We start from the raw sequence: 23,811 nt of genomic DNA, 5'->3' as shown, positions 1-23,811 counted from the left end.
CTGGTGGTGAGCTGCCATTCAAACCTAGGTCTGTTTGACTTCAACACGCTCTTAACCATTGTGATCAACTGCTCTCAGAACAGCAGGTCCTCTCGCAGCACAGATGGAACGATGAAAGAGGACACAGAGTCCTCGGTCCACACAGGCCGGGTGGACAACAGGACCGCGCAGAGCAAGTGGGGTGTTACAGGGTGGGGGCCAGAGCCCGCTGAGAAACGGGTGTCCCTGCCGGCACGCAGCGCAGCGTGGCCTAGCACCTGCTTCTGTGGCACCCAGGAGCCCAGGCCGCTAACTGTTCCAGAGGGCCTAAAAAGCAGAATTTTATGTGAAATCTTTTAAGGGTTAAATGCTGGCAGTCACCTGAGGAACAAAGCCTGGGTGTATACACACACACATATCTCAACTGATATTTAAAATACGCCCACCACACTCCAGGCAGGCCGACTGCGGTCCATGGACCACCGTGTCGTAACTTCTGGGGCAGAGAGCATGGTGGACTGCGCCCCTGCTGAGAAGCTCCTTACTCTACTTAAAACACCGCTAGATCGTCAATCTTCTCTCTTATTTCCTTTAATTAAGAGCACACACTGCTGAATCCTGCTGACTTTGGGGCCTCTGGGAATGTTCAGCAGTAATTCTCCATCCCACTCAGAACCGCATCCAGCATCATCCCCGCATAGAAAAGGAGGTGGGAAGACACACCTGGGAAGACCTTAAGCGCTGCCAGGAGGCCCCGAGTCTGGGAAGCTGGTCCACGTGCTTCCTGGAGAAGTTGCACCTCAGACCTGATCTCCAGCTTCCCCTCTCAGTCCCCTGTTCTGAGCCCCCAACACCCTCACCCCCTCTCAGTCCCCTGTTCTGAGCCCCCAACACCCTCACCCCGTCCCCTCTCAGTCCCCTGTTCTGAGCCCCCCACACCCTCACCCCGTCCCCTCTCAGTCCCCTGATCTGAGCCCCCAACACCCTCACCCCGTCCCCTCTCAGTCCCCTGTTCTGAGCCCCCAACACCCTCACCCCGTCCCCTCTCAGTCCCCTGATCTGAGCCCCCAACACCCTCACCCCGTCCCCTCTCAGTCCCCTGTTCTGAGCCCCCAACATCCTCACCCCGTCCCCTCTCAGTCCCCTGTTCTGAGCCCCCAACACCCTCACCCCCTCTCAGTCCCCTGTTCTGAGCCCCCAACACCCTCACCCCGCCCCCTCTCAGTCCCCTGTTCTGAGCCCCCAACACCCTCACCCCCTCTCAGTCCCCTGTTCTGAGCCCCCAACACCCTCACCCCCTCTCAGTCCCCTGTTCTGAGCCCCCAACACCCTCACCCCGCCCCCTCTCAGTCCCCTGTTCTGAGCCCCCAACACCCTCACCCCGCCCCCTCTCAGTCCCCTGTTCTGAGTCCCCAACACCCTCACCCCGCCCCCTCTCAGTCCCCTGTTCTGAGTCCCCAACACCCTCACCCCGCCCCCTCTCAGTCCCCTGTTCTGAGTCCCCAACACCCTCACCCCGCCCCCTCTCAGTCCCCTGTTCTGAGCCCCCAACACCCTCACCCCGCCCCCTCTCAGTCCCCTGTTCTGAGCCCCCAACACCCTCACCCCGCCCCCTCTCAGTCCCCTGTTCTGAGTCCCCAACACCCTCACCCCGCCCCCTCTCAGTCCCCTGTTCTGAGTCCCCAACACCCTCACCCCGCCCCCTCTCAGTCCCCTGTTCTGAGCCCCCAGCATCCTCACCCCGTCCCCTCTCAGTCCCCTGTCCTGAGCCCCCCAACACCCTCACCCCGCCCCCTCTCAGTCCCCTGTTCTGAGTCCCCGAACACCCTCACCCCCTCTCAGTCCCCTGTTCTGAGTCCCCAACACCCTCACCCCCTCTCAGTCCCCTGTTCTGAGCCCCCGACACCCTCACCCCCTCTCAGTCCCCTGTTCTGAGCCCCCGACACCCTCACCCCGCCCCCTCTCAGTCCCCTGTTCTGAGTCCCCAACACCCTCACCCCCTCTCAGTCCCCTGTTCTGAGCCCCCGACACCCTCACCCCCTCTCAGTCCCCTGTTCTGAGCCCCCGACACCCTCACCCCGCCCCCTCTCAGTCCCCTGTTCTGAGTCCCCGAACACCCTCACCCCCTCTCAGTCCCCTGTTCTGAGTCCCCAACACCCTCACCCCGCCCCCTCTCAGTCCCCTGTACTGAGTCCCCAACACCCTCACCCCGCCCCCTCTCAGTCCCCTGTTCTGAGTCCCCGACACCCTCACCCCGTCCCCTCTCAGTCCCCTGTTCTGAGCCCCCAACACCCTCACCCCGTCCCCTCTCAGTCCCCTGTTCTGAGCCCCGAACACCCTCACCCCGTCCCCTCTCAGTCCCCTGTTCTGAGTCCCCGACACCCTCACCCCGTCCCCTCTCAGTCCCCTGTTCTGAGCCCCCAACACCCTCACCCCGCCCCCTCTCAGTCCCCTGTTCTGAGCCCCCAACACCCTCACCCCGCCCCCTCTCAGTCCCCTGTTCTGAGCCCCCAACACCCTCACCCCGCCCCCTCTCAGTCCCCTGTTCTGAGCCCCCAACACCCTCACCCCGCCCCCTCTCAGTCCCCTGTTCTGAGCCCCCAACACCCTCACCCCGTCCCCTCTCAGTCCCCTGTTCTGAGCCCCCCACACCCTCACCCCGTCCCCTCTCAGTCCCCTGATCTGAGCCCCCAACACCCTCACCCCGCCCCCTCTCAGTCCCCTGTTCTGAGTCCACGAACACCCTCACCCCGCCCCCTCTCAGTCCCCTGTTCTGAGCCCCCAACACCCTCACCCCGTCCCCTCTCAGTCCCCTGTTCTGAGCCCCCGACACCCTCACCCCGCCCCCTCTCAGTCCCCTGTTCTGAGTCCCCAACACCCTCACCCCGCCCCCTCTCAGTCCCCTGTTCTGAGTCCCCAACACCCTCACCCCGCCCCCTCTCAGTCCCCTGTTCTGAGTCCCCGAACACCCTCACCCCCTCTCAGTCCCCTGTTCTGAGTCCCCAACACCCTCACCCCGCCCCCTCTCAGTCCCCTGTACTGAGTCCCCAACACCCTCACCCCCTCTCAGTCCCCTGTTCTGAGTCCCCAACACCCTCACCCCGCCCCCTCTCAGTCCCCTGTACTGAGTCCCCAACACCCTCACCCCGCCCCCTCTCAGTCCCCTGTTCTGAGTCCCCAACACCCTCACCCCGCCCCCTCTCAGTCCCCTGTTCTGAGCCCCCGACACCCTCACCCCCTCTCAGTCCCCTGTTCTGAGTCCCCAACACCCTCACCCCGCCCCCTCTCAGTCCCCTGTACTGAGTCCCCAACACCCTCACCCCGCCCCCTCTCAGTCCCCTGTTCTGAGTCCCCAACACCCTCACCCCGTCCCCTCTCAGTCCCCTGTTCTGAGTCCCCACACCCTCACCCCGTCCCCTCTCAGTCCCCTGTTCTGAGCCCCCAACATCCTCACCCCCTCTCAGTCCCCTGTTCTGAGTCCCCAACACCCTCACCCCGCCCCCTCTCAGTCCCCTGTACTGAGCCCCCAACACCCTCACCCCGCCCCCTCTCAGTCCCCTGTTCTGAGCCCCCAACACCCTCACCCCGCCCCCTCTCAGTCCCCTGTTCTGAGCCCCCAACACCCTCACCCCGCCCCCTCTCAGTCCCCTGTTCTGAGCCCCCAACACCCTCACCCCGCCCCCTCTCAGTCCCCTGTTCTGAGCCCCCAACATCCTCACCCCCTCTCAGTCCCCTGATCTGAGCCCCGAACACCCTCACCCCGTCCCCTCTCAGTCCCCTGTTCTGAGTCCCCAACACCCTCACCCCCGCCCCCTCTCAGTCCCCTGTTCTGAGCCCCCAGCACCCTCACCCCGCCCCCTCTCAGTCCCCTGTTCTGAGCCCCCAACATCCTCACCCCCTCTCAGTCCCCTGATCTGAGCCCCGAACACCCTCACCCCGTCCCCTCTCAGTCCCCTGTTCTGAGCCCCCAACACCCTCACCCCGTCCCCTCTCAGTCCCCTGTTCTGAGCCCCCAACACCCTCACCCCGCCCCCTCTCAGTCCCCTGTTCTGAGCCCCCAACACCCTCACCCCGCCCCCTCTCAGTCCCCTGTTCTGAGCCCCCGACACCCTCACCCCGCCCCCTCTCAGTCCCCTGATCTGAGCCCCGAACACCCTCACCCCGTCCCCTCTCAGTCCCCTGTTCTGAGCCCCCAGCATCCTCACCCCGCCCCCTCTCAGTCCCCTGTTCTGAGCCCCCAACACCCTCACCCCGCCCCCTCTCAGTCCCCTGTTCTGAGCCCCCCAACACCCTCACCCCGTCCCCTCAGTCCCCTGTTCTGAGCCCCCACACCCTCACCCCGTCCCCTCTCAGTCCCCTGTTCTGAGCCCCCAACACCCTCACCCCGCCCCCTCTCAGTCCCCTGTTCTGAGCCCCCAACACCCTCACCCCGCCCCCACCCAGTGGAGGCTCCCTTTTGCTGACTGCACATGCTGTGCTCATGCCCATCCTCCCAGGGTTCCATCTGTGCCCACCCCAGCTCTGACAGCCAGTCAGGGCAGTCTTGTTGGCAACCAGAGCTCCAGAAGCTCCGACCCATAGAAGGCTGTGATGCTCTTTAGGCAGGAACAATACTGGTGGGCAGGACTGTTGCCTCGGGATGGCAAGTTTCATCAGCTGAAGCTGTTATTTGCATTCCTCTGTAACTACACCTTCTTTTGGTCTGGTAATTTCACTAGGGGCTTACTCTTACAAATATAATGACAGACTTCCTAAGTGTAAATACAACCTGCGTTGGAATAGTAAATCACATTCTGATTACACGTTCAAATTCCCTTAGTCCTCAATGCACTACCAAGGCAATCCAATATTCCCCCCACCCCGTGCTGTCATGGCCAACACGGCAAATACTCTGAATATACCACTGTGAAATGTAATCTTATTTTCAAGGAGTCAATTACTTATATTCGCTGGTGTAGGTGGTGAGCTCCCTGTCGTTGCGCGTCCACTTGAACTCCAAAGGCCAGCTCCCTTCCGCAAGGCAAGTGAGCACGAGGCGGTTCCCTTCCAAGTGGATCTGCGGAAGGCCCGGCTCTGTTTTAAAGTACGGCACAACGTCATCTGAAATATTAAACAAAAAAGAGAAAGGAAAAAAACTGAATGGAGTACACATGAAAATGACATTCATCCAATTAATCAATCACTTTATTTAAAGAGATCTAATTTTAAAAAGTAGAAACGGTGGCCATTTGGCCCAGTTAAGTAGCAAATTATCCTCCACCCCTAGAAACCTACAGTCCCCTAGGTAACACTTCAAAAGGCTGATGCTCTATGACAGGATCCTCTTTCAGCACCTGGCAAGCTAATCTAAGTTATCTCCATTCGTGATTAGCACTTACTTATCACACATCAAGCAACCTCTGCTGATGCAAGCCTTTGTTTTAACGTGGCATTATACTCTCAAAGTAGGCTTCCCTGGTGGCTCAGTGATAAAGAATCCACCTGCCAACACAGGAGACTCGGGTTCCATCCCTGGGTCGGAAAGATCCCCTGGAGAAGGAAATGGCAACCCACTCCAGCATTCTCGTCTGGGAAATCCCAGGGACAGAAGAGCCTGGAGGGCTACAGTCCATGGGGTCACAAAACACTTGGACACAACTCAATGATTGAACAACAACATACTCTCAAAGTGTGACAATCAAGGTTATATACCTTGGTTCTAAAAGGAAAATATAACCTTCAGTTAGTTGAAAAAAAAAAGTAGGATAAGCAGTATTAACCTACAGACATAAGTGACATGAATCTCAATCCAGCTTTCATCTCACACACACGCTGCACCTCATTGTGACATTCAGAGGCTATCACACTGGAAACCCGTGTGTATTCACACAGAGGAACAGCTCGGAGCAACTGTAACGAACCCGTTACTGCTACACACAACACACGACACCACGGGTGGATCTCACAGACACGTGTGTAGGGAGAGAAGCCAGTCAGGAAAAGGATTACAGCACAACGCTTCCATGCAGAAGTTCAGAAAAGTTCAAACCCAGGCGAACCTGGCCTGCGGCGCTGGGGGGAGCGGGGGAGCACAGACACCTTGGGGAAGGGGGTGCTGGGGGGTGCAGCAGGGCAGCTGTGGAGAGCACGCCGAGACGTGGGCACACAGGGGCTCTCACTGTGACAACTCAGAAAGTCATTCCGTCTAACTTGCGCAATTTTTGTATGATGCTTCCTTGATTTGAAAAAACAAAACAAAACACAGGAGACTTGTTTCCAGTGCTAGCTCCCTGATTCTCTACGTGATCCTGATCAGGAAATGTGGATTTTTGTTTCTTCATCAGTAAAACAAGTAGAATTAAGACCTCTCACTTTTCTAACAAAAGCCCTGGGGCACGGCCGCACAGTCTGTCCTTCAGGCCTCCTACTCCCTTGACTCAGGGACGCACACGCCAGCACACTCTGCTGTAACTCTTGAACCAGGAGAAGCCCTTTCTGCCTCAGGGGGTCTTTCGTGCTCCTTCCCCACCCTGGGTACTCCCCCCAGCCCCCTGCAAGCTGATGAATTCCCATCCTCCAGGTCCACAGAGCTCCTACACGCCCTGACAAACGCTGATTACACTCAGTGGATTCCCCTGCCCTTTACTAATCACGTCAGAGTTCCGAGACCAATGCCAGGAAAGAAGTATAAATATTCGTTCGATGAATAAATATAAGAACAATACAAATAATAGCAACAGCTAGGATTAACTTAGTGTCTACTGTGCTGGAAACTGTTCCAAGTGTTTTATATGCATCACCTGATTTAATTCTCACAGAAGCCCTCTAAAAATAGACATCGTTATTATACCCACTTTACAAATGTGTAAAGAGAGGCAGAGGGAAACTGACTTGTTCAAGGCCACCGAGATGGTATGTGGCAAAATCATGATTTAAACCCCAGGTAATCTGTTCCAGGGGCTTCCAAGATGGCACTAGGGGTAAAGAAACCCGCCTGCCAATGCAGGGGACGTAAGAGACACAGGTCTGATCCCCGAGTCAGGAAGATCCCCTGGAGGAGGGCATGGCAACCCACTCCAGGCTTCCTGTCTGGAGCATCCCTGGCAGGCTACAGTCCACGGGGTCGCAAAGAATCAGACATGCATACGATCTGTTCCAGAATCCAGCTGCTGTGTCTATCATAACTAAATGTCACAGATTTCTCAATAGAGGAACCTTTTCAAGAATCCCTATCGTAACTTCAAATTTTTTATAAACTTGTAGAATTACAAAACTGAACTTTTAAATTACTGTATTTTTCAAAGGAAGCATATTAAATATCAAATATGCATATCAATTAGCATATTAACAGTGCTAAAATTGAGAGTATATTTTTACATTAAATTGTATATGTTTAGCCGGTTTCTTCTGTACTAAGTGTATATATAAATTTAAACACATAGAGTTTATTTTGCCACTGTGTGACCACTGTATTCCATAACTGGTATATTGGTAATACAATACTACCGGTTTCTTACTAGTATTTATTTAAATAAATAAATGCTAAATTGCACCAGTGAGTGTAGTAAGAGTCTATAATAAGGAGACTTAACCTAGTCAGTGAGATGCCAGACAGGAGCTAACAGCTAAAAGATCAGTAGTTTTCAAATACTCAGACAGCAACACGTGCAAAGGCCCTGTGGTGGCCGCAAGCATGGCAGATACCACTGGAAAGCCCAGAAGATGGAAAGCAAGCAGCTCTGCAGGATCAGACAAGGTGATGGAAGCAGGCTCGGCAAACACACAGCTTCTTCCCACATCATCCCTGGTTGGGTCTCAAAGGTGCCCACACGTTCAGACGCATCCTCACGTGAATGATGAATTATATGACCACCCTGCTTACAGGCCTTGGTCTAAAGTACTGCTGGTATAGTCATGATGATGATGATTGCCATCTGTCCAAAAGGACAGCAGAGGGCTGTGAGCGGGGTGTGGAGTTAAAAGCTCACTTTGGCTGCAGTGTGGAGGAGGAGTGAAAGGGGCAGCGCGTTGGGGGCAGACCAGGTAGGAGGTCCCTGCGATAACCCAGGAAAGGCTCTGAAAGGCGGTGGCAGGCTGGGTCAGGGAACAGGGCTGGCCGTGGTGGTGCAGACTGGGAGACATGCATCGCTCTAAAGCAAGATTTAGGCGGCCAGAGAGATGACGACTGACCGAATTCGGGGGTGAAGGAGAGAGGGGTGTCCGGAAGGAGACTTGGATCTCTGACTCGCACCACTTCCTGCTGAAGAAGCACGCTCTGACCCTGTCACCAGCACTGGGACTCTGAGGACAATGCATCCTGCTGTCCCGTCAGAGGCAGCAGCCTCAGGCCAGCACAGGAGCAGGGCTGGAGAAGTGTCCGACACTAGGACCCTAACCCAACTCAAGGGTCAACCCTCGTCCCAGCCCCACAGCTCATGGCTTCTGCCACATGTCACCTACTCTAGGTTATAATTCAAGCAGATTGTAGGCTCAGAATGTCAACTGTGTGTCCCACTGCCTTTTCTGCTATGTGAAAGTGAAAGTCACTCAGTTGTGTCCGACTCTTTGCAACCCCACAGACTATACAGTCCTTGAAATTCTCCAGGCCAGAATACTGGAGTGGGTAGCCTTTCCCTTCTCCAGGGGATCTTCCCAGGGATCAAACCCAGGTCTCCTGAATTGCAGGCGGATTCTTTACCAACTGAGCTATCAAGGAAGCCCTTTTTTCTATGTATTTCAGCTGAAATCATCTAGTGTCATGACCCAAGGAGTCTAATAAAGCTGAATTGCAATGGATATAGCTTTGATACCTTGGGATTGGCTGAGCTACAGGCCAACGCCTTGCCATTTGCACTATGTTCAACAACAGAGAAAGAAATGCCTTCATGTGGTTCCAGTGTCCTACAAGAATGAATCATGAAGAAAAAAAACACATCTTTCTGAAAGAAAAAGGCTTCAAGATAGATGCTCAAAAACTTGATTTGTTTGTATAATTGGCAGGGCATCACTGATTCATCATATAAATGTTCTAAATGTAAATACCATAATAATTCAAGTTTTCCAAGTATTCACAGTTTAAAAAATATGCCTATGGGCTTCCCTGGTGGCTCAGATGGTAAAGAATCCACCTGCAATGCAGGAGACCAGGTTTGATCCCTGGGTTGGGAAGATTCTCTGGGGAAGAGAATGGTTACCCACTTTAGGATTCTTGCCTGGAGAATTCCACAGACAGAGGAGCCGGCAGGCTACAGTCCATGTGATCACAAAGAGTCATACATGACTAAACGACTAACACTTTTTCACAAAGATGCCTATACTATGTACAAACTGGGCTGGATACTGTGATCTAGTAGAAAAAAAATTTTTTGGACAGAATAGTTTCAAATAGCTGGCAAGTGGAAACCTTGTGATCTAAATGACTGTACAATTACAGTTAGCACAGACTCTAACATTTATTGTAGGAAGAAGGGTAGTAACTGTGTCAATGTTCTGGAACACTCAATGTCTAATTTTAAATTACTAATTACAACAAGTATTTTAACGTAGATTAGCTGATGTGCAGAATAACACAGTTAATCCTTCTGAGCCTAGAACTATTTAGCGCTAAAGGAGAGCAGATCGTGAAGTTAAGCGGGTTTAAAGGTAACAAAACACAAAAGCTCTGGGAAGAGAAAGAGAAGCAGAAGGGTTAGTATTCAGGTCTGCTCAGATCCCTGCAGAAGTGTGTGATCTTTACATGCCTTAAATGGAGCAGAGTCAGGCTGAAAAGATCCATAAAGACAAAAGTGATTGAGTTACCTGAGCTAAGATTATCAGACTGACCTGGGGAAATGTCAGAGCTCTGCCTGGTAATCTCTGAGGCACGTACGTGTGCGTGCATGCATGTGTGCGCGTGTGTGTGTGCCTGTGTGTGTGCCTGTGTGTCTGTGTCTGTGTGTGTCTGTGTGTGTGCCTCTGTGTGTGCGTGTGTGTCTGTGTGTGTCTGCGTGTCTGTGTGTGTCTGCGTGTCTGTGTGTGTGTGTGCCTGTGTGCGTGTGTGTCTGTGTGTGTGTGTGTGTGGTGTGTATGTAGTCTTTGAGGCGCACGCGTGTGTGTGTGTGGCGTGGTGTGTGTGTGTTTTCCTAGGTAATGACTAACAGATCTCTCCTTCTGCAGGAAGAATGGGCAGAAGATTAAGTATGCTTCTGTATTCGTACAATGAAAATTCATGGAATCCTGAGTGAATTACTAAGAAAAACTGTGAAATTTCCATTTCACATACAATGAACTAGAACACAAATCACTGAGGGGAGAGAGCCTCATCTGCCTGGACAATACACATTTAAGATCCCTTCAGAGGGAAGGAAGGGACATAATGCTCTCTCAAGACAACATCTTGGTTCTATGATGTAGAAGTCATTTCCCTAAACGGACCTTGAAGATTTTCAGATAAAATGTAGGCGGATTTACCTTTACCTATCCAGTAGCAGCCATTTCCACGGGGAAGCCAGAGGCGGAGATGCTCTGAAGGAAAGCCATGTCCTGTGGTTCCAGGCTAGCCTCCCGTGTGGAAGGGGGCCTTGCCGTGGGTTTAATTATCTGCTTCCTGTGGAGTATGGAGGATCTAGTACCAGACACTTTCATGGCAGAATGGATGGGAATCAACTATCAGGTGCTAAAAAAAGCCAAACTTCAAGTGATTCTTGCAATGCTGCCCATGAGAGAATTTCAGCCACGGCCACCACTAATTGTAACCTGTTCAGTAACTTCCCATCTTTGCCTCCGTTTTAAAGTGATCATGGGTGAAGAAATAATAATAATCACCTTCCACTTAGTGGAGGAATCAACCCGCCACAAAAAAGGGGGTTCTGAAGCAGAGGAGCCCCCTGTGCTCCAGTGATGGAAAAAGTATTAAGCCGTGGTAATCAGCCCTGCCAGTCAGGTGGGAGTGCAGTGGGGAGATTAGGGATCTCAGTGTGAGGGAGCAGTCAGCTGGAGCAGGACCCGATGTTACTGAACTCAGCTTTCTTGACAGCCGAATTTCCCAGGGCGACTAATCTTTTGGTTTAAACCACTAATCTTCCTTTCAAAACTTCTTTTATATCAAATTCAAACAGTTTCACGCCCCAAGCTTATGAATTTACCACTAACGGAAAGTTTTATTTTTCAAACCCAGTGAGAAACAAAAGCACAGGGCATAATGCATCATTTGTGAACAGCTACTCAGAAAAATATGGGTGGAAGATTCTTTCCCATAAATACAGTCATTCAGATTTCAGCTGCCGGCAGGTCACTAGGTACAGCTGTCGAAGCCGGTAATGTAACCTCACGCCACGCTGTGCTTTCTTCATAATAGTAGTGTTAATCTTTTAAAACAACTGGTATGCATTTTAAACGTATTTCTAAGGTAAACTGTGAGTATATGATTAGATACGGTCTCCTGTAGTCAAATCTGCAAATATGGAAAGGTCGCACTGCACTGCAGAAAGATGGTCCTGTAAGATAACCGTCTCAGGTAAACGTCCTCGACGTTTTAAGACTAGCTGTTCCAGCCTGCACTTTCCGTGACCACCTAATGCTGAGCTTAGATGAAGAAGGGAAGGAGCGCAGAGAGGAGAAAGAAGGGGCGGTGGCTCTGCCGTCCCAGCCAATTCTCGGGCCTCTTACTTCCACCTTACCAGAAACGAACGTTTTCCAGTGACAGACTTTCAAATATAGTAGGATACACCGCCACATTCTGTGGCTACAAGAGTTAGCCAACTTCTCCGCGTGTCACTTCATATGTTTCTACCTCTGCCTTGTAAAATGAATGAATATCACAGATTTCAGGGCGAAAGGTAGCTACAACTGAACAAATATCAGCAGACCTGATTTCAAACATAATAAACCTAAGCTGTTATGATGGCCAGGAGACACAGGAGTCGGGTGTTCTCACACTGTCAGCCTCTCCTAAGTGCTTCTGACGGGGCAGGACTGGAGGCTGAACTGCAAGTCAGGCTTCCACCCCCTCCGCACGGCAGCACCTCCGGTCAACAGCGGCCAGACCCTCACCCCTTCGCGGTCTGGGCAGAGCTTTGCACAGAAGGGGCCCCTGCCCCATGGCACACCTCATCATCACCTCACCACCCCTGACCTGCTGAGCGGCTCCAGGCTGCCCGACGACACAGCTCATCCCCACCCTGAGGAGTCACGGCCCGGAGAGCAGGAGGCTGGTTAGCACGCCAAGGGCAATGCAAGTGAGCGCACAGCCATGAGGCCAGGGCCCGAGACGCAGGCCCGCCCTGGCTGAGCGGTCCAGCATCCAGAGCAAGCCGACAGGCCCGGCCTTCTCAGGGGCTGAGGTCCACGGCTGGACGGGACCATGAGGCTCCGGTCCAGCTCACTGTGCTGCTTCAGCGACACGGGGGCTAACAAAGGCTCCTGGAGGCTTGTCAGAGAACTGTCTCATCCTTCATGACAAATGAGAGTTGTTTCAGACGGCACGCCTCCATCCTGGCTAAGAAGGGAACTTCCATGAGCCGTTTGCCTGCACGTCTGGGCCTGGACCCAGCTCTGAAAGGTGAGCAGGGCACCGTCCTCGCGCCCCTGGAGAAGCCCCTGAGGATGAGGAGGACTGGCCTGGTGGGGGGGCAGCGGCTGCTAAGCTTGACTTGGGACAGGGCTTGGGAACCAGCGGCCGGGACACCTGAGTGCCACCACGAGGAGGAAAGGGCTGGCTGCTGACTGTCCTCTGGGAGCGCTGAAATCCGAAGGAGAAAGCGGATCAAGAGGGACACCGCACACACCTCCATTTCAAGGTAGAGCCATCATTCTCTGTTCAAAAGTTCATCTAGAAGGAGCACGGCGGTGTTCTGCTGGTGTTCAGAACTGTGTGTGTGAAAACAGGAAAGCAGGAGGGGTCTCCAAGATTTCCATTAAACAGCGCTGTGAACAGCTTGCCAATGCATTCAGTCAGGGGGAAGTCAAACTGATTATCTCTGTTTTCTCTAAAATCAATGCGAATTAACAGCATATTTAAAGGGTCTCATGGGGTAAAACTACCCTTCCAATATCTTCCCCTAAGAAGCCATTCAAGCTTTCAGTGAGATTAATCTACAGTGAAGCTGATGGTAAAACATAAATGGCTGTATTTATGTACTGGTTTGATCCTGCACTGTGCTAATCTATTTCAGCATATAAATTAATAATAAGAGGCAGTGGGATAAAAACAATTTCCCTGTTTCTCTAAACTGCAATAAGTTTCCAGCTCTCCAGTATTTTATTTCAAAGTAGAATTGTACTAAATTGTCATTTCTACGGTTTGCAGTATAAAAGTATGACCAACCAAAGTATGAGAAGAGTTATCAGAAATAACCAACGTTTTTCTTGAACACGGTACAATATTTCTCTCAAATATTTTTTCAAATAATCCTAAAACTCCAAATCAGATTTAAGGCCAAAAGGGCCAAGAAAAGAAACTCAGGTGCGATTTCTCTCTGATTAATGCAGACTGGTGAGTTTCTGTCACATGTGAACTGACATAAAACTGGGACTCAAAAGAAGCCTAAATGGTGAAGGTTTAATTTTAGACCAAGAAAATTACATGGGAAAAGAACTTCTTAAGAATATCTAAATTCAAGTAGATAATGCCTATTGATTTCAGCAGAGTCATAAACAGTAAGGGCTTCTCAAAGAGAAGTACTTGTATTTATACATCCTAGCTGCTTAGAGCAAGGGCTGTGGAAGCAGACCACCAGGGTTCAAACCTCACCTCTACCCCAACCAGCTCTGTGAGCTTGGGTAACTCAACTGCCTACTCTAGATTCCTAATCAGCAAAATAATGAGACTGTCTCAAAACGTAACTTGAAACAAATGCACTGCTAAGATAATGAATATGAAAGCCACAAAGTGGGAGAAAATATTCTGGTTACATGTATCTTGAAAAGACTTGAAGTCAGGTTATATATGAATGCCTACTACTCAATGATAACACAAAGAAAATGTAAATAAAATGAGCAAAAGTCTTAACACACACTTCACAAAGGAAGAAATACCAAGAGCTAACAAGCACACAGCAAGGTGTTTAATACCATCTGACATTAGGAACGACAATGGCTAAATTGTGAAAGACAGACATCACTGCTGCTGCTGCTGCTGCTGAGTCACTTCAGTCGTGTCCGACTCTGCGTGACCCCATAGATGGAAGCCCACCAGGCTCCCCCGTCCCTGGGATTCTCCAGGCAAGAACACTGGAGTTGGTTGCCATTTCCTTCTCCAATGTGTGAAAGTGAAAAGTGAAAGTGAAGTCGCTCAGTCGTGTCTGACCCTTAGCGACCCCACGGACTGCAGCCTACCAGGCTCCTCCGTCCATGGGATTTTCTAGGCAAGAGTACTGGAGTGGCTTGACATTGCCTTCTCCGCAGACATCACTAAATGTGGGCAAATACATGGTGGAACTATAACATCCTCCTCAACGACTGGTGAGACTGTAAAAACAGTACAGCCATCTGAGAAAACGGTCTGGCAACTTCTTATAAAATTAAACACCTACTCAATGACCCCGAAATTTCAGGCCTATATAATTCTTGGAGAGAAAAGAATGTCCACACAAATAATTTTACATGAATAGTCACAGTGGCATGAATTATAATACCCTAAATTGAAAACAACAGAGATGACATTGATAAAAATGAACAAACCAATAACTCAACACAATGGAGGAATTTCTCAGACATCATGCTGGGTGAAAAAAAAATTGTCCATACTATATGATTCCCTTTATATGAAATTTAAACACGGGCAAACCTAATCTATGTGAAAAGAAATCAGAAAAATGGTTGCAGACAGTGATAGAGATTGACTGGAATGGACACGAAGCAATGTGATCGAGTGACAGAAATGGTCCATTTCCAGACTGAGGTGGTGGCTGCACGAATTTATACATTTGTCAAAACTCACTGACTTGTACACTTCAGTTCAGTTCAGTTGCTCAGTCGTGTCCGACTCTCCGCGACCCCATGAACCACAGCACGCCAGGCCTCCCTGTCCATCACCAACTCCCGGAATACACTCAAACTCATGTCCACAGAGTCGGTGATGCCATCCAGCCATCTCATTCTCCGTCGTCCCCTTCTCCTCCCGCCCCCAACCTTTCCCAGCATCAGAGTCTTTTCCAGTGAGTCAACTCGTCGCGTAGGGTGGCAAAGTATTGCAGTTTCAGCTTTAGCATCAGTCCCTCCAATGAACACCCAGGATTGATCTCCTTTAGAATGGACTGGTTGGATCTCCTTGCAGTATAAGGGACTCTCAAGAGTCTTCTCCAACACCACAGTTCAAAAGCATCAATTCTTCGGCGATCAGCTTTCTTCACAGTCCAACTCTCACATCCATACATGACCACGGGAGAAACCATAGCCTTGACTAGACGGACCTTGGTTGGCAAAGTAATGTCTCTGCTTTTTAATATACTATCAAGGTTGGTTATAACTTTCCTTCCAAGGAGCAAGCGTCTTTTAATTTCATGGCTGCAATCAGCATCCGCAGTGACTTTGGAGCCAAAAAAAATAAAGTCTGACACTGTTTCCACTGTTTTTCCATCTATTTCCCATGAAGTGATGGGACCAGATGCCATGATCTTTGTTTTCTGAATGTTGAGCTTCAAGCCAACCTTTTCATTCTCCTCTTTCACTTTCATCAAGAGGCTTTTGAGTTCCTCTTCACTTTCTGCCATAAGGGTGGTGTCATCTGCATATCTGAGGTTATTGATATTTCTCCCAGCAATCTTGATTCCAGCTTGTGCCTCCTCCAGCCCAGCATTCCTCATGATGTACACTTAACACCTATGAATTCCACTATTTACAAATCTTACCGCAGTCAAAAGCCCTTAAGGCAGACATCTACCTGTTGCCGCAGAAACAGAGACACTGCTTTCTCAGTCACTGCTCCAGCTACTTCAGATCAGTAACTTGCGTCTGCTCACCCAGTCACCGGTATTTTAAGACACTCTCCCCCCGACCGTTACACTAATGAGATCGCCCATACCGCACTGACTTAAAAACTATCCTCTCTTGCCAAGGTTGCAAACGTTATTAAAGCAGGAACTGGTCCTTTTTATATTTATTGTCTCTAAAACAGTACCTGAAATTTTCTTAACAGCCAATATATTTAAGCTAATAGGCACAAAGCAGGAGATGTAAGAGATGTGGGTTCAATGTTTGGGTTGGGAAGATCCCCTGGAGAAGGAAACGGCAAGCCGCTCCAGTATCCGTGCCTGGAGAACCCCATGGACAGAGGAGCCTGACGGGCTACAAGTCCACGGGGTTGCAAAACGCCAGACACAACAGACACACATAAAAATGCTCAACACCAGTCATTACAGAAACCAAAACCAAAACCATAATGAGATAACCCATCTCAGACCACCATTATAATGGCTTTTACAAAGAAGACAAATAAGAACAGGTGTTGGCAAGGACATGGAGAAACTGGAACCCTCACACACTGCTGACGGGAATACAAAGCGGAAGAAAACAGTCTATCAGTTCCCCAAAGGGTCAAACATAGAATCAGCATGTGACCCAGAAATTCCACTCCTAGGTACATGTCCATGAGAAATGAAAACGTGTCCACATAAAAGCTCATGCGTGAATACTCATAGCAGCACCAGTCATAACCGCCAAAAGGTGGAAACAGCACAAGTGTCTTTCAAAAGATGACGGATAAACAATACGTGGGTGGATAAACAAGGTCATATTACTCAGCAGTAAAACGAAAAACAGTGAGAGTGGTTATCACAAGGAATCATATGGCTTATGACTGCATTAATATGAATGTCCAGAATAAGGCAGATCTATACAGACGAAGTAGATCAGAGGTAACCTGAGGGAAGGCAAGCAGAGCAGGACGAGGGAAGAGGATGGCAAGAGACTGCTAACAGGGACAAGATTTATTTGGGAGGTTAAAAACTAGTGTATAGTGATGGCTGGACAACCCTGTAAACACAGCAAGAACTCTGAATTTATACTCCACACAGGTGGGTTCTATGGCCTTAGATTATCTCAGTAAAGCTGTTAAAGTAGCTGTTTAGGGAAGAGCAGTAACAGCTAGTTGTGCTAAGCATGTGAAGAGCTATTCTTTTGGCTGCTTGGCATATGAGGACTCTGCGGCAAAGAGGGTCGAGGCCGTGCGGCGGCTCGCAGCGGGGAAGCGGCAGGGCCGGCCTAGGGAACCTCACGCAGTCTGTGCGCTCACCCGCCCGGCCGGGCGTCCTCTGGACGAGGGCCAGTTTCTGTCTGTGGGCATCAGCAGCAGTCAGGGAGCAGGACGAAGGGGAGGGAAACCGGGGGGACACAGGAGGGGACAGGAGAAGGATGGGGGGACAGTTGGCTTACGTCTGGACACACGTTCTTGAAAGCTAAAAGGACCTCCCCTGAGGGCCGGTGGCCTTCTTTTGGACCAGGTCTTGGGCAAAGCTGATGGATCCAATGTGAGAATAAGAAAGAAAAGCATCATGAGAAAGTCTGCAAAGTTTTCTTCAATAAGAATCATCACCATGTTCCAGACGAGCAGAATGATATAAAAACGAACTGAGAACCTTCTGAGCCTCCAAGGTCCCCGAGTTTGAAGGGAAGGGGCAGCTGGTCCCTGGTCACTGCCCACTGGGAGCTCGTGCCGTTCCTGACCTGGGAGCAAAAGCAGGGAGGGCCGGCCTGGCGGGCACGGTCTGCACTGTCCCCACGTCCTCCACACCCGACAGGGAGTCCCAAGGCAGCAGCAGCCAGGGAGAATTAACTGAGGGCAAGCGCCTCTTTCCAAAGCCCTGAGGCACTGAGAGCAAAGCACGACTACACAAGTCTGCTCCCGGTGCCAAGACATAAGCCTTGAGACGGGCGAGACTTCTCAAGTCAGGACCTCGGCCCCAGCCTGCCGCCACAGGTGCTGAAGCAACGGAACCACGCTCCCCACAGCGAGACCCAGGCAGACCCAGGAAGGCCTGGCCGCAGCGCTGCTCTCCAACAGCGTCTCACGGGTGCGTTCTCGCTCCCCTGGCGCCTGTCGGGGGGACAGACGCGCGGTCACTCTCCCCCACCGGCCACTTTTCACCTTCATCCCAAGGATACAGAGAAGCAATGAGTTAGGATCCTGGTGCCAAAGCAGCCTGTGTTTCAGAAGTCTACGGTAAACAGATGCTCTCAAAGGGCCAGATGCGACGTTTAAGAGGTGGGGATCTACGCTGCGTCTTGAGTCGCGACGCAGCCAAGCTCTTCTTTGTCTAAAGCAGTGACATTTGCCCACACAGGGCTCCCACAGGAGGAGCCCGCAAGCTCCCCCAGTCTGCCGTCACGACACGAAGGCAGGGAGAGGGAAGTCCGGTAGCAGGACAGAAAGGAGAGAGAATGCCAAGACAAGTAAACGGAGGACAGAACCCAGCTGAAGAGAAAATAAACAAGCTGCCCTGGACAGAGTTCATCAGCAGCAACACACAAACAGCATCATTAAAATGTTGCATGGACGACCAGCAGGTAGACAGACAGCGAAGGGCAGTAAGTGGAGTTACAATTATCTGGACTATTAAAAGACTCAAAATAGAAGGCAGCTTCTCAGATTTGCACAGCTTGAACCTTGGACTGCTCCTACTCATTTTGCAAGGATTCTGTTATTCTTAAATGTTTGTGTGTAAGGGAGAGGGATGGCAATTACATTTAAAATGGCATGTAATCTTTTTACGACAGATAGCTGACATTTTACAGTAAGACATCATTTTGATTTCAGACTGTTGGGTGATTCTTATAATGACTTGAGGAGCTCTAAGGAAATAAAGTATCAGCAGGTGGTCAGTCAAATACTAAGAAATTCCTCACTCCACAGGCAGTAATCAGGTTGAAATACTTCCTCCATTACTTCCAAAAATAGAGCAGATTGTGATACACAGGCCTTCCCAGTTTCAAAACTATAATTTCCACAAATGGTAAAAACACATTCATTTGTTTCTGTATGAAACCATCAATAGACTCGTTGGAATCTGTGTCAGGGCTTCTAAGAAAAATAGCTTTGGGGAGAAAATTTATTTAAATCATTGCCTCTCCAACTTTGAACCCCAAATTTGATACCAAACCTGATCCTGATATGCCTTCAAAAGATGGAGAATCACCCATTCAAAGGTTTACATTTTAAAAATGAACTTCATGTTTCAAGTTTTTTTTTTAAGTAATGTATGTACACCACAGCATGTCCATGGATGGGCGCATATACACAGTCACACACAGAGGGTTACGCAGATTACAAACAGCTCCCAGCAGCTGTGGCCTCATCATCATCACTAAGCCTTCTTCATCTATCAGCGCACAGTAGGTGCCCTGCAAATTCTACCAAGAAATGCACACCAAAAAGACATTCGGCGCATGTTCTTTCAAACGAGGACACGCCAGCCATTACTGTAGTTTGTTTTTCTGAATGTCAGGCTGAGCAGCCAGTGCAAAATACTTCTTTAATTTTATGACTTTCACAACGTGCCCAATGCCAAGGCCTCTGGGCAAATACATAAAGGACATCCAGAAAGGAATTAATAACAGGAAGCCCTCCCCTAGGTGGCCAGTGATCCTCCCCGTGTCAATCAGATGAAAGCACTGAATTAACAGCCAGGTCCTGCCATAGCCTGCAGGCCCAGAACAGTTCAGAAAGGGCCTACTGGGAGATTTCAAAAACTTAGGTCCTGGCACTCAGTATTATGGTGCTGCAAAAGGAAAAGGGTAATCTTTACAGTAACTGCCATCTGAAATATAAAAACTTTAAGGATAAAGGTCAAGATTCTGAATTGCCTGTAAGTTGATCTGAGCTACCTTCCTCAAAATTTTACAACTCTAAAGTCAAAATGTTAAAATACAGATATCTAATTAAAAAAAAAAAAAACAAGCAAATGTGATTAAAGAATGATTATAATACTACCATCTATGGTTCTTAACACTGGAAGCACATTAGACTCTCCTGGGGAGTTTTACAAAATGCTTATACCCAGGCCATTCTCCAGAACAATGAAATCTCAATGTCTGGGAGCGGAGCTCAGGCATCAGTATTTTTCAAGCTTTCTTTATGATTTCCCTGTGCAGCTGAGAATGAGAACCATTTAAAGCAGCTGAAGGATATCACACACAGTTATCTGACGAGAGCAATCATGCCCAAAACATGTTTAGACTTTAAATTTTAATTAACAGAACTCTCTTGCATAAAGGAGGAGATTACTGTGATTTAGTGATTTCAAACTTATTAGTATTCGTTTTTTAGAAGCTAAACAGAATATTTTAAATTGTCAGTTCACTTTTTCATTAAATTTGTTTGCTTCATTAGATTTCATTAAATTTGTTACATAATTTAAAAATAATAAATCTTCACCGAGTCTGATTCTCCAGTTTACCCGTAGCCTGCCTTCTCTGTAGTGGGCCGTCTGCAACATTGCTCATTACGCTTCAACCCAGAGAGAGGCAGAGGAGATAGAAACAGGAAAGGAGGGCGAACGTCGAAACTGGCCCCCCCACTTCATTTTTAAAGCTTCAAACCAGCCAGAATTCAAGAAAGACTGTTTCTACTCAAATGCACTAACAGTCAGCTTTTACACAGGAGGACCCATCACAGAAGCAGAAAACGAACAGGTGCCCGCCGCATCCTAGGAGCAGAGTCAGAAGCCGCCTACTACAAGCAGCGCAGGCCAGCTTCTGTTGTCACTGCTGTCGTTCCGTCGCTCAGTCGTGTCCGACTCTCTGCAACCCCGTGGACTGCAGCACGCCAGGCTTCCCCGTCCTTCACCAGCTACCAGAGTTTGCCCAGGTTCATTTCCATTGAGTCGGTGATGCCATCCAACCATCTCATCCTCTGTCGCTCTCTTCTCCTTTTGCCTTCCATCTTTCCCAGCATCAGGGTCTTTTCCAATGAGTCGGCTGTTCGCATCAGGCGGCCAAAGTACCGGAGGTTCAGCTGAACGTGGTCAGCTTTAGTCTTGAATTTTATAAACCCACACATAGTTGATCTGCCCTCTATCCATATTTATATTCACACCAACATGAAAACAAACCTTCCACTCCCTATCACTCCTGTGTACATCCTGGCATGGCACACAGAGCTAGTCCAGGAAGCACACCCTTCTGGTTAAGTGGGGACTGTGATGAATACAAAGGCTGTGGACAATCTGAAGATCCCATTTATCCGTAATTTTCTGAATTGCTCAGATAGTATGCCTTATCCCTGGTGGGCTACAGACCACGGGGTCACAAAGAGTTGGACATGACCGAAGCAACATAGCATGCACAAGCTTATTCAAGAGATTATTATGCAAATGGTATCACATTGTCTTCCAAAAACAGTGGTCACAGCGCCCGACACTAATAACCCACATGAAAGCTAGAAGACGGCGCCCGGGCTGTGGAGACGGCCAAGAGGAGTCCAGACACTGGCGTCCCAGGGCTGCATCAACTGTGTGAGCGAGTTTGTTTATCCCTGTGAGTCTCGAGATCCGCAGAACGGGGCTAACAATTTCCAGCCTGCAGAGCTGGGAGAATTCAGTGAGGTGATATCTGTACAACTGTTAGGGAGTATCAATACAAATTAACTCCTGCCCTTCACATCCGATTCCCTGTCAGGAAACGAAAATCCCAGATGAGAAGGAAGCCTCTTCTGTAGTAAATGACAACTTCAGAATCATTTTTGACAAGCAGAAGTCATGTGAAAATGACGACGAGGAGAAAGGAGAGCAAATGAAATCCATGCTGTGATTCTTTTATTGCTTTGGTTTGGATCATCCAAAATAGTGAACCAAAGGAGCTGAGCTTTTTTTTCCTCAAGTTCCTCTCATCTGATAAATTACTTCATTCTAGAACACAGCAAGAAGAAACTAAATCAACCCAATACAGATGTTGATAAAACCTGATCAATTTTAAATGAGTAATTCAATCAGTGAGGTGTCCGAAAGGTTTCACTAAATCTCTCTCAACATCTTTCTCACACTTAACGTTAAGCCACAGCCTCAAGGACTTTCATCACCACAACACAGAACCCAGGAGCACATGCTCAACACAAGTCACCAAAGAAAAACTCAGTGCGTTGAGTCAGGGGCCTTTTACAAATGAATTTTCTTGGCCAGAGCTTTGGCTGCTTTTACATTCTTTTGTTTTTATTAACCTGCCATAAAATGGAAAACTGTTCAATGCAGAATTCACTCATTAGTGTATAACTGAAATAATGCTTTAAATGAAATCCACTAAATATCTGCAGACTAAAGATAAATACTGCCGGAATTATGATATTATTAATCTAATGCAATAAACCCCATGGCTGGACTTCTGAGCCGCTCTTTACCTAAAAAGTAGGTACACTCGACTTTAAGGAACACTGTATTTGGCCAGCATATCAGATTGCAACAAGACACTTTCTTTCTCTACAGGTCGGTTTCCTTATCCATGAGGAAAGACTGTTGGATTCCCAAAGATTGACCTAAGCTTCCTTTAAATGCTGAAGATCCCTTGTACCTTTGAAATAAGATTCAATTTACAAAGAATTGATTTACCCACAGCTTTTCAAGAGCAACTCTATATTGGCATAGACATAAGTTTATTGGATCAATGAACCATCCAACACATTTTTATTGAACATTTAGTACATGGAAAGCACTGTGTCGGCTACAGAGAACACTGAGGAGAAGACCAGGGCTCTGCTCCAGGGGAGCTCATGCCTGACCGGGATGTGGAGACCTCAGGTGCACACCTGCGCAGCTAGGTCTCCATCCAAGGAAGGCCAGGGAGGAATGTGGCAGTCACTCTCATGTGGCAGCCTGATGGGTCAAAGGCTGCCCAGACGGCTAGTTAAACTGTGAGGGTCTTTGGGGAGGAAGTGAGCATTTGAGTCGGTAGACTGAGTAAGCATGGCCCTTCTCACTGTAGGTGAAGACTGTCCAATCCATGGAGGCCTGAACAGAACCAATGGCCCTTGTTGCGGTGGGTGAGGACCATCCAATCCACGGGGGCGCCCGAACAGAACCAACGGGAAGAGGAGTGCTGGACTCACCCTCCCTCTGCCAGACTGCTGAGCCACACACAGACTGGAATCCACACCATCAGCCCTCAGGCTTTCAAGCTGCTCCACCAGCCTTCCCGGGTTTCCGGCCGCAGACGGCAGGTGTGGGACTTCTCAGCTGCCACCCTCAGTTCTCGTTCCCTCCTATTGCTCTATCCCACTGGTTCTGTCTCTACGAAGAGCTCTAACACAAGCAGCAAGTGCTGAAAGTCTCAAACCCTGCAGACCCCCTCTGACCCCTAATCCTCACCACCTCCTCCTCTGCTCCCGCACCCCTCCTCTGAGCTTGGCGTCAGTCTGACTGCTAAATTCTCAGCCATCTCCTCCACCTACCTAGGTCCCTGGAACTTGGGTCTGGACCCATGACCAGCCCTCCTGAAATGATTTCACATGTGCCTAAGAATCCCTCCCTGCTGGAACCTCAGGCCATGCCCACGATGGAAACCCCAAACCTCTGCACTGAGCCCCACCCTCTCCTCTGCCTTCTCTTCCTTCTCCTACTATAGCTAGCAATTTTGTCGACGGCTCCACTACAAGGCCAGCTAACTCGACGTGGACCCTTGCTGCTTTAAAAACAACTCTCCTATGGAATGCTTATCACACTGCCTCTCTCACAACTTCCCAGCACATGTCGCCTCTCTGCAGAAGGGGCGGCATCTCTGCCTCCACGCAGTGCTCCCCCGTTGCCTGCACAGACACTAAGAAATCCCCCTGACGTCCGGATGACAGCTAAGGTCACGCTGTCCTTGGACACCGCAATAACAGTGTCTACAATGTGGGAAATCCAAATCCCTCCTCAATTCTGCTGCTAATCCCTGAGAGACAGGCTGCCAAGG

At 49.7% G+C, this 23,811-nt stretch overlaps 1 protein-coding gene across 5 annotated transcripts in view; it reads right to left on the bottom strand.

The window, feature by feature from the left end:
* The window catches only part of SDK1 (sidekick cell adhesion molecule 1), a 728,747-nt gene that overhangs the window by 447,214 nt on the left and 257,722 nt on the right, over window positions 1-23,811 (bottom strand). For all 5 annotated transcript variants that reach the window (XM_055410401.2, XM_055410402.2, XM_055410400.2 and 2 more), the window contains exon 2: window positions 4,920-5,079. In XM_055410401.2, coding sequence (XP_055266376.2) covers window positions 4,920-5,079 — 160 coding nt within the window. The remainder of the gene's footprint in view (window positions 1-4,919; window positions 5,080-23,811) is intronic.

The sequence above is a fragment of the Moschus berezovskii genome, chromosome 27, assembly GCF_049115385.1.
Source record: "Moschus berezovskii isolate FMDL1 chromosome 27, NW_MosBer_1.0, whole genome shotgun sequence".
NCBI lineage: Eukaryota > Metazoa > Chordata > Mammalia > Artiodactyla > Moschidae > Moschus > Moschus berezovskii.
Note: the sequence above shows the minus strand (reverse complement) of the source record. Positions and strands in the feature narration are given on the sequence as shown.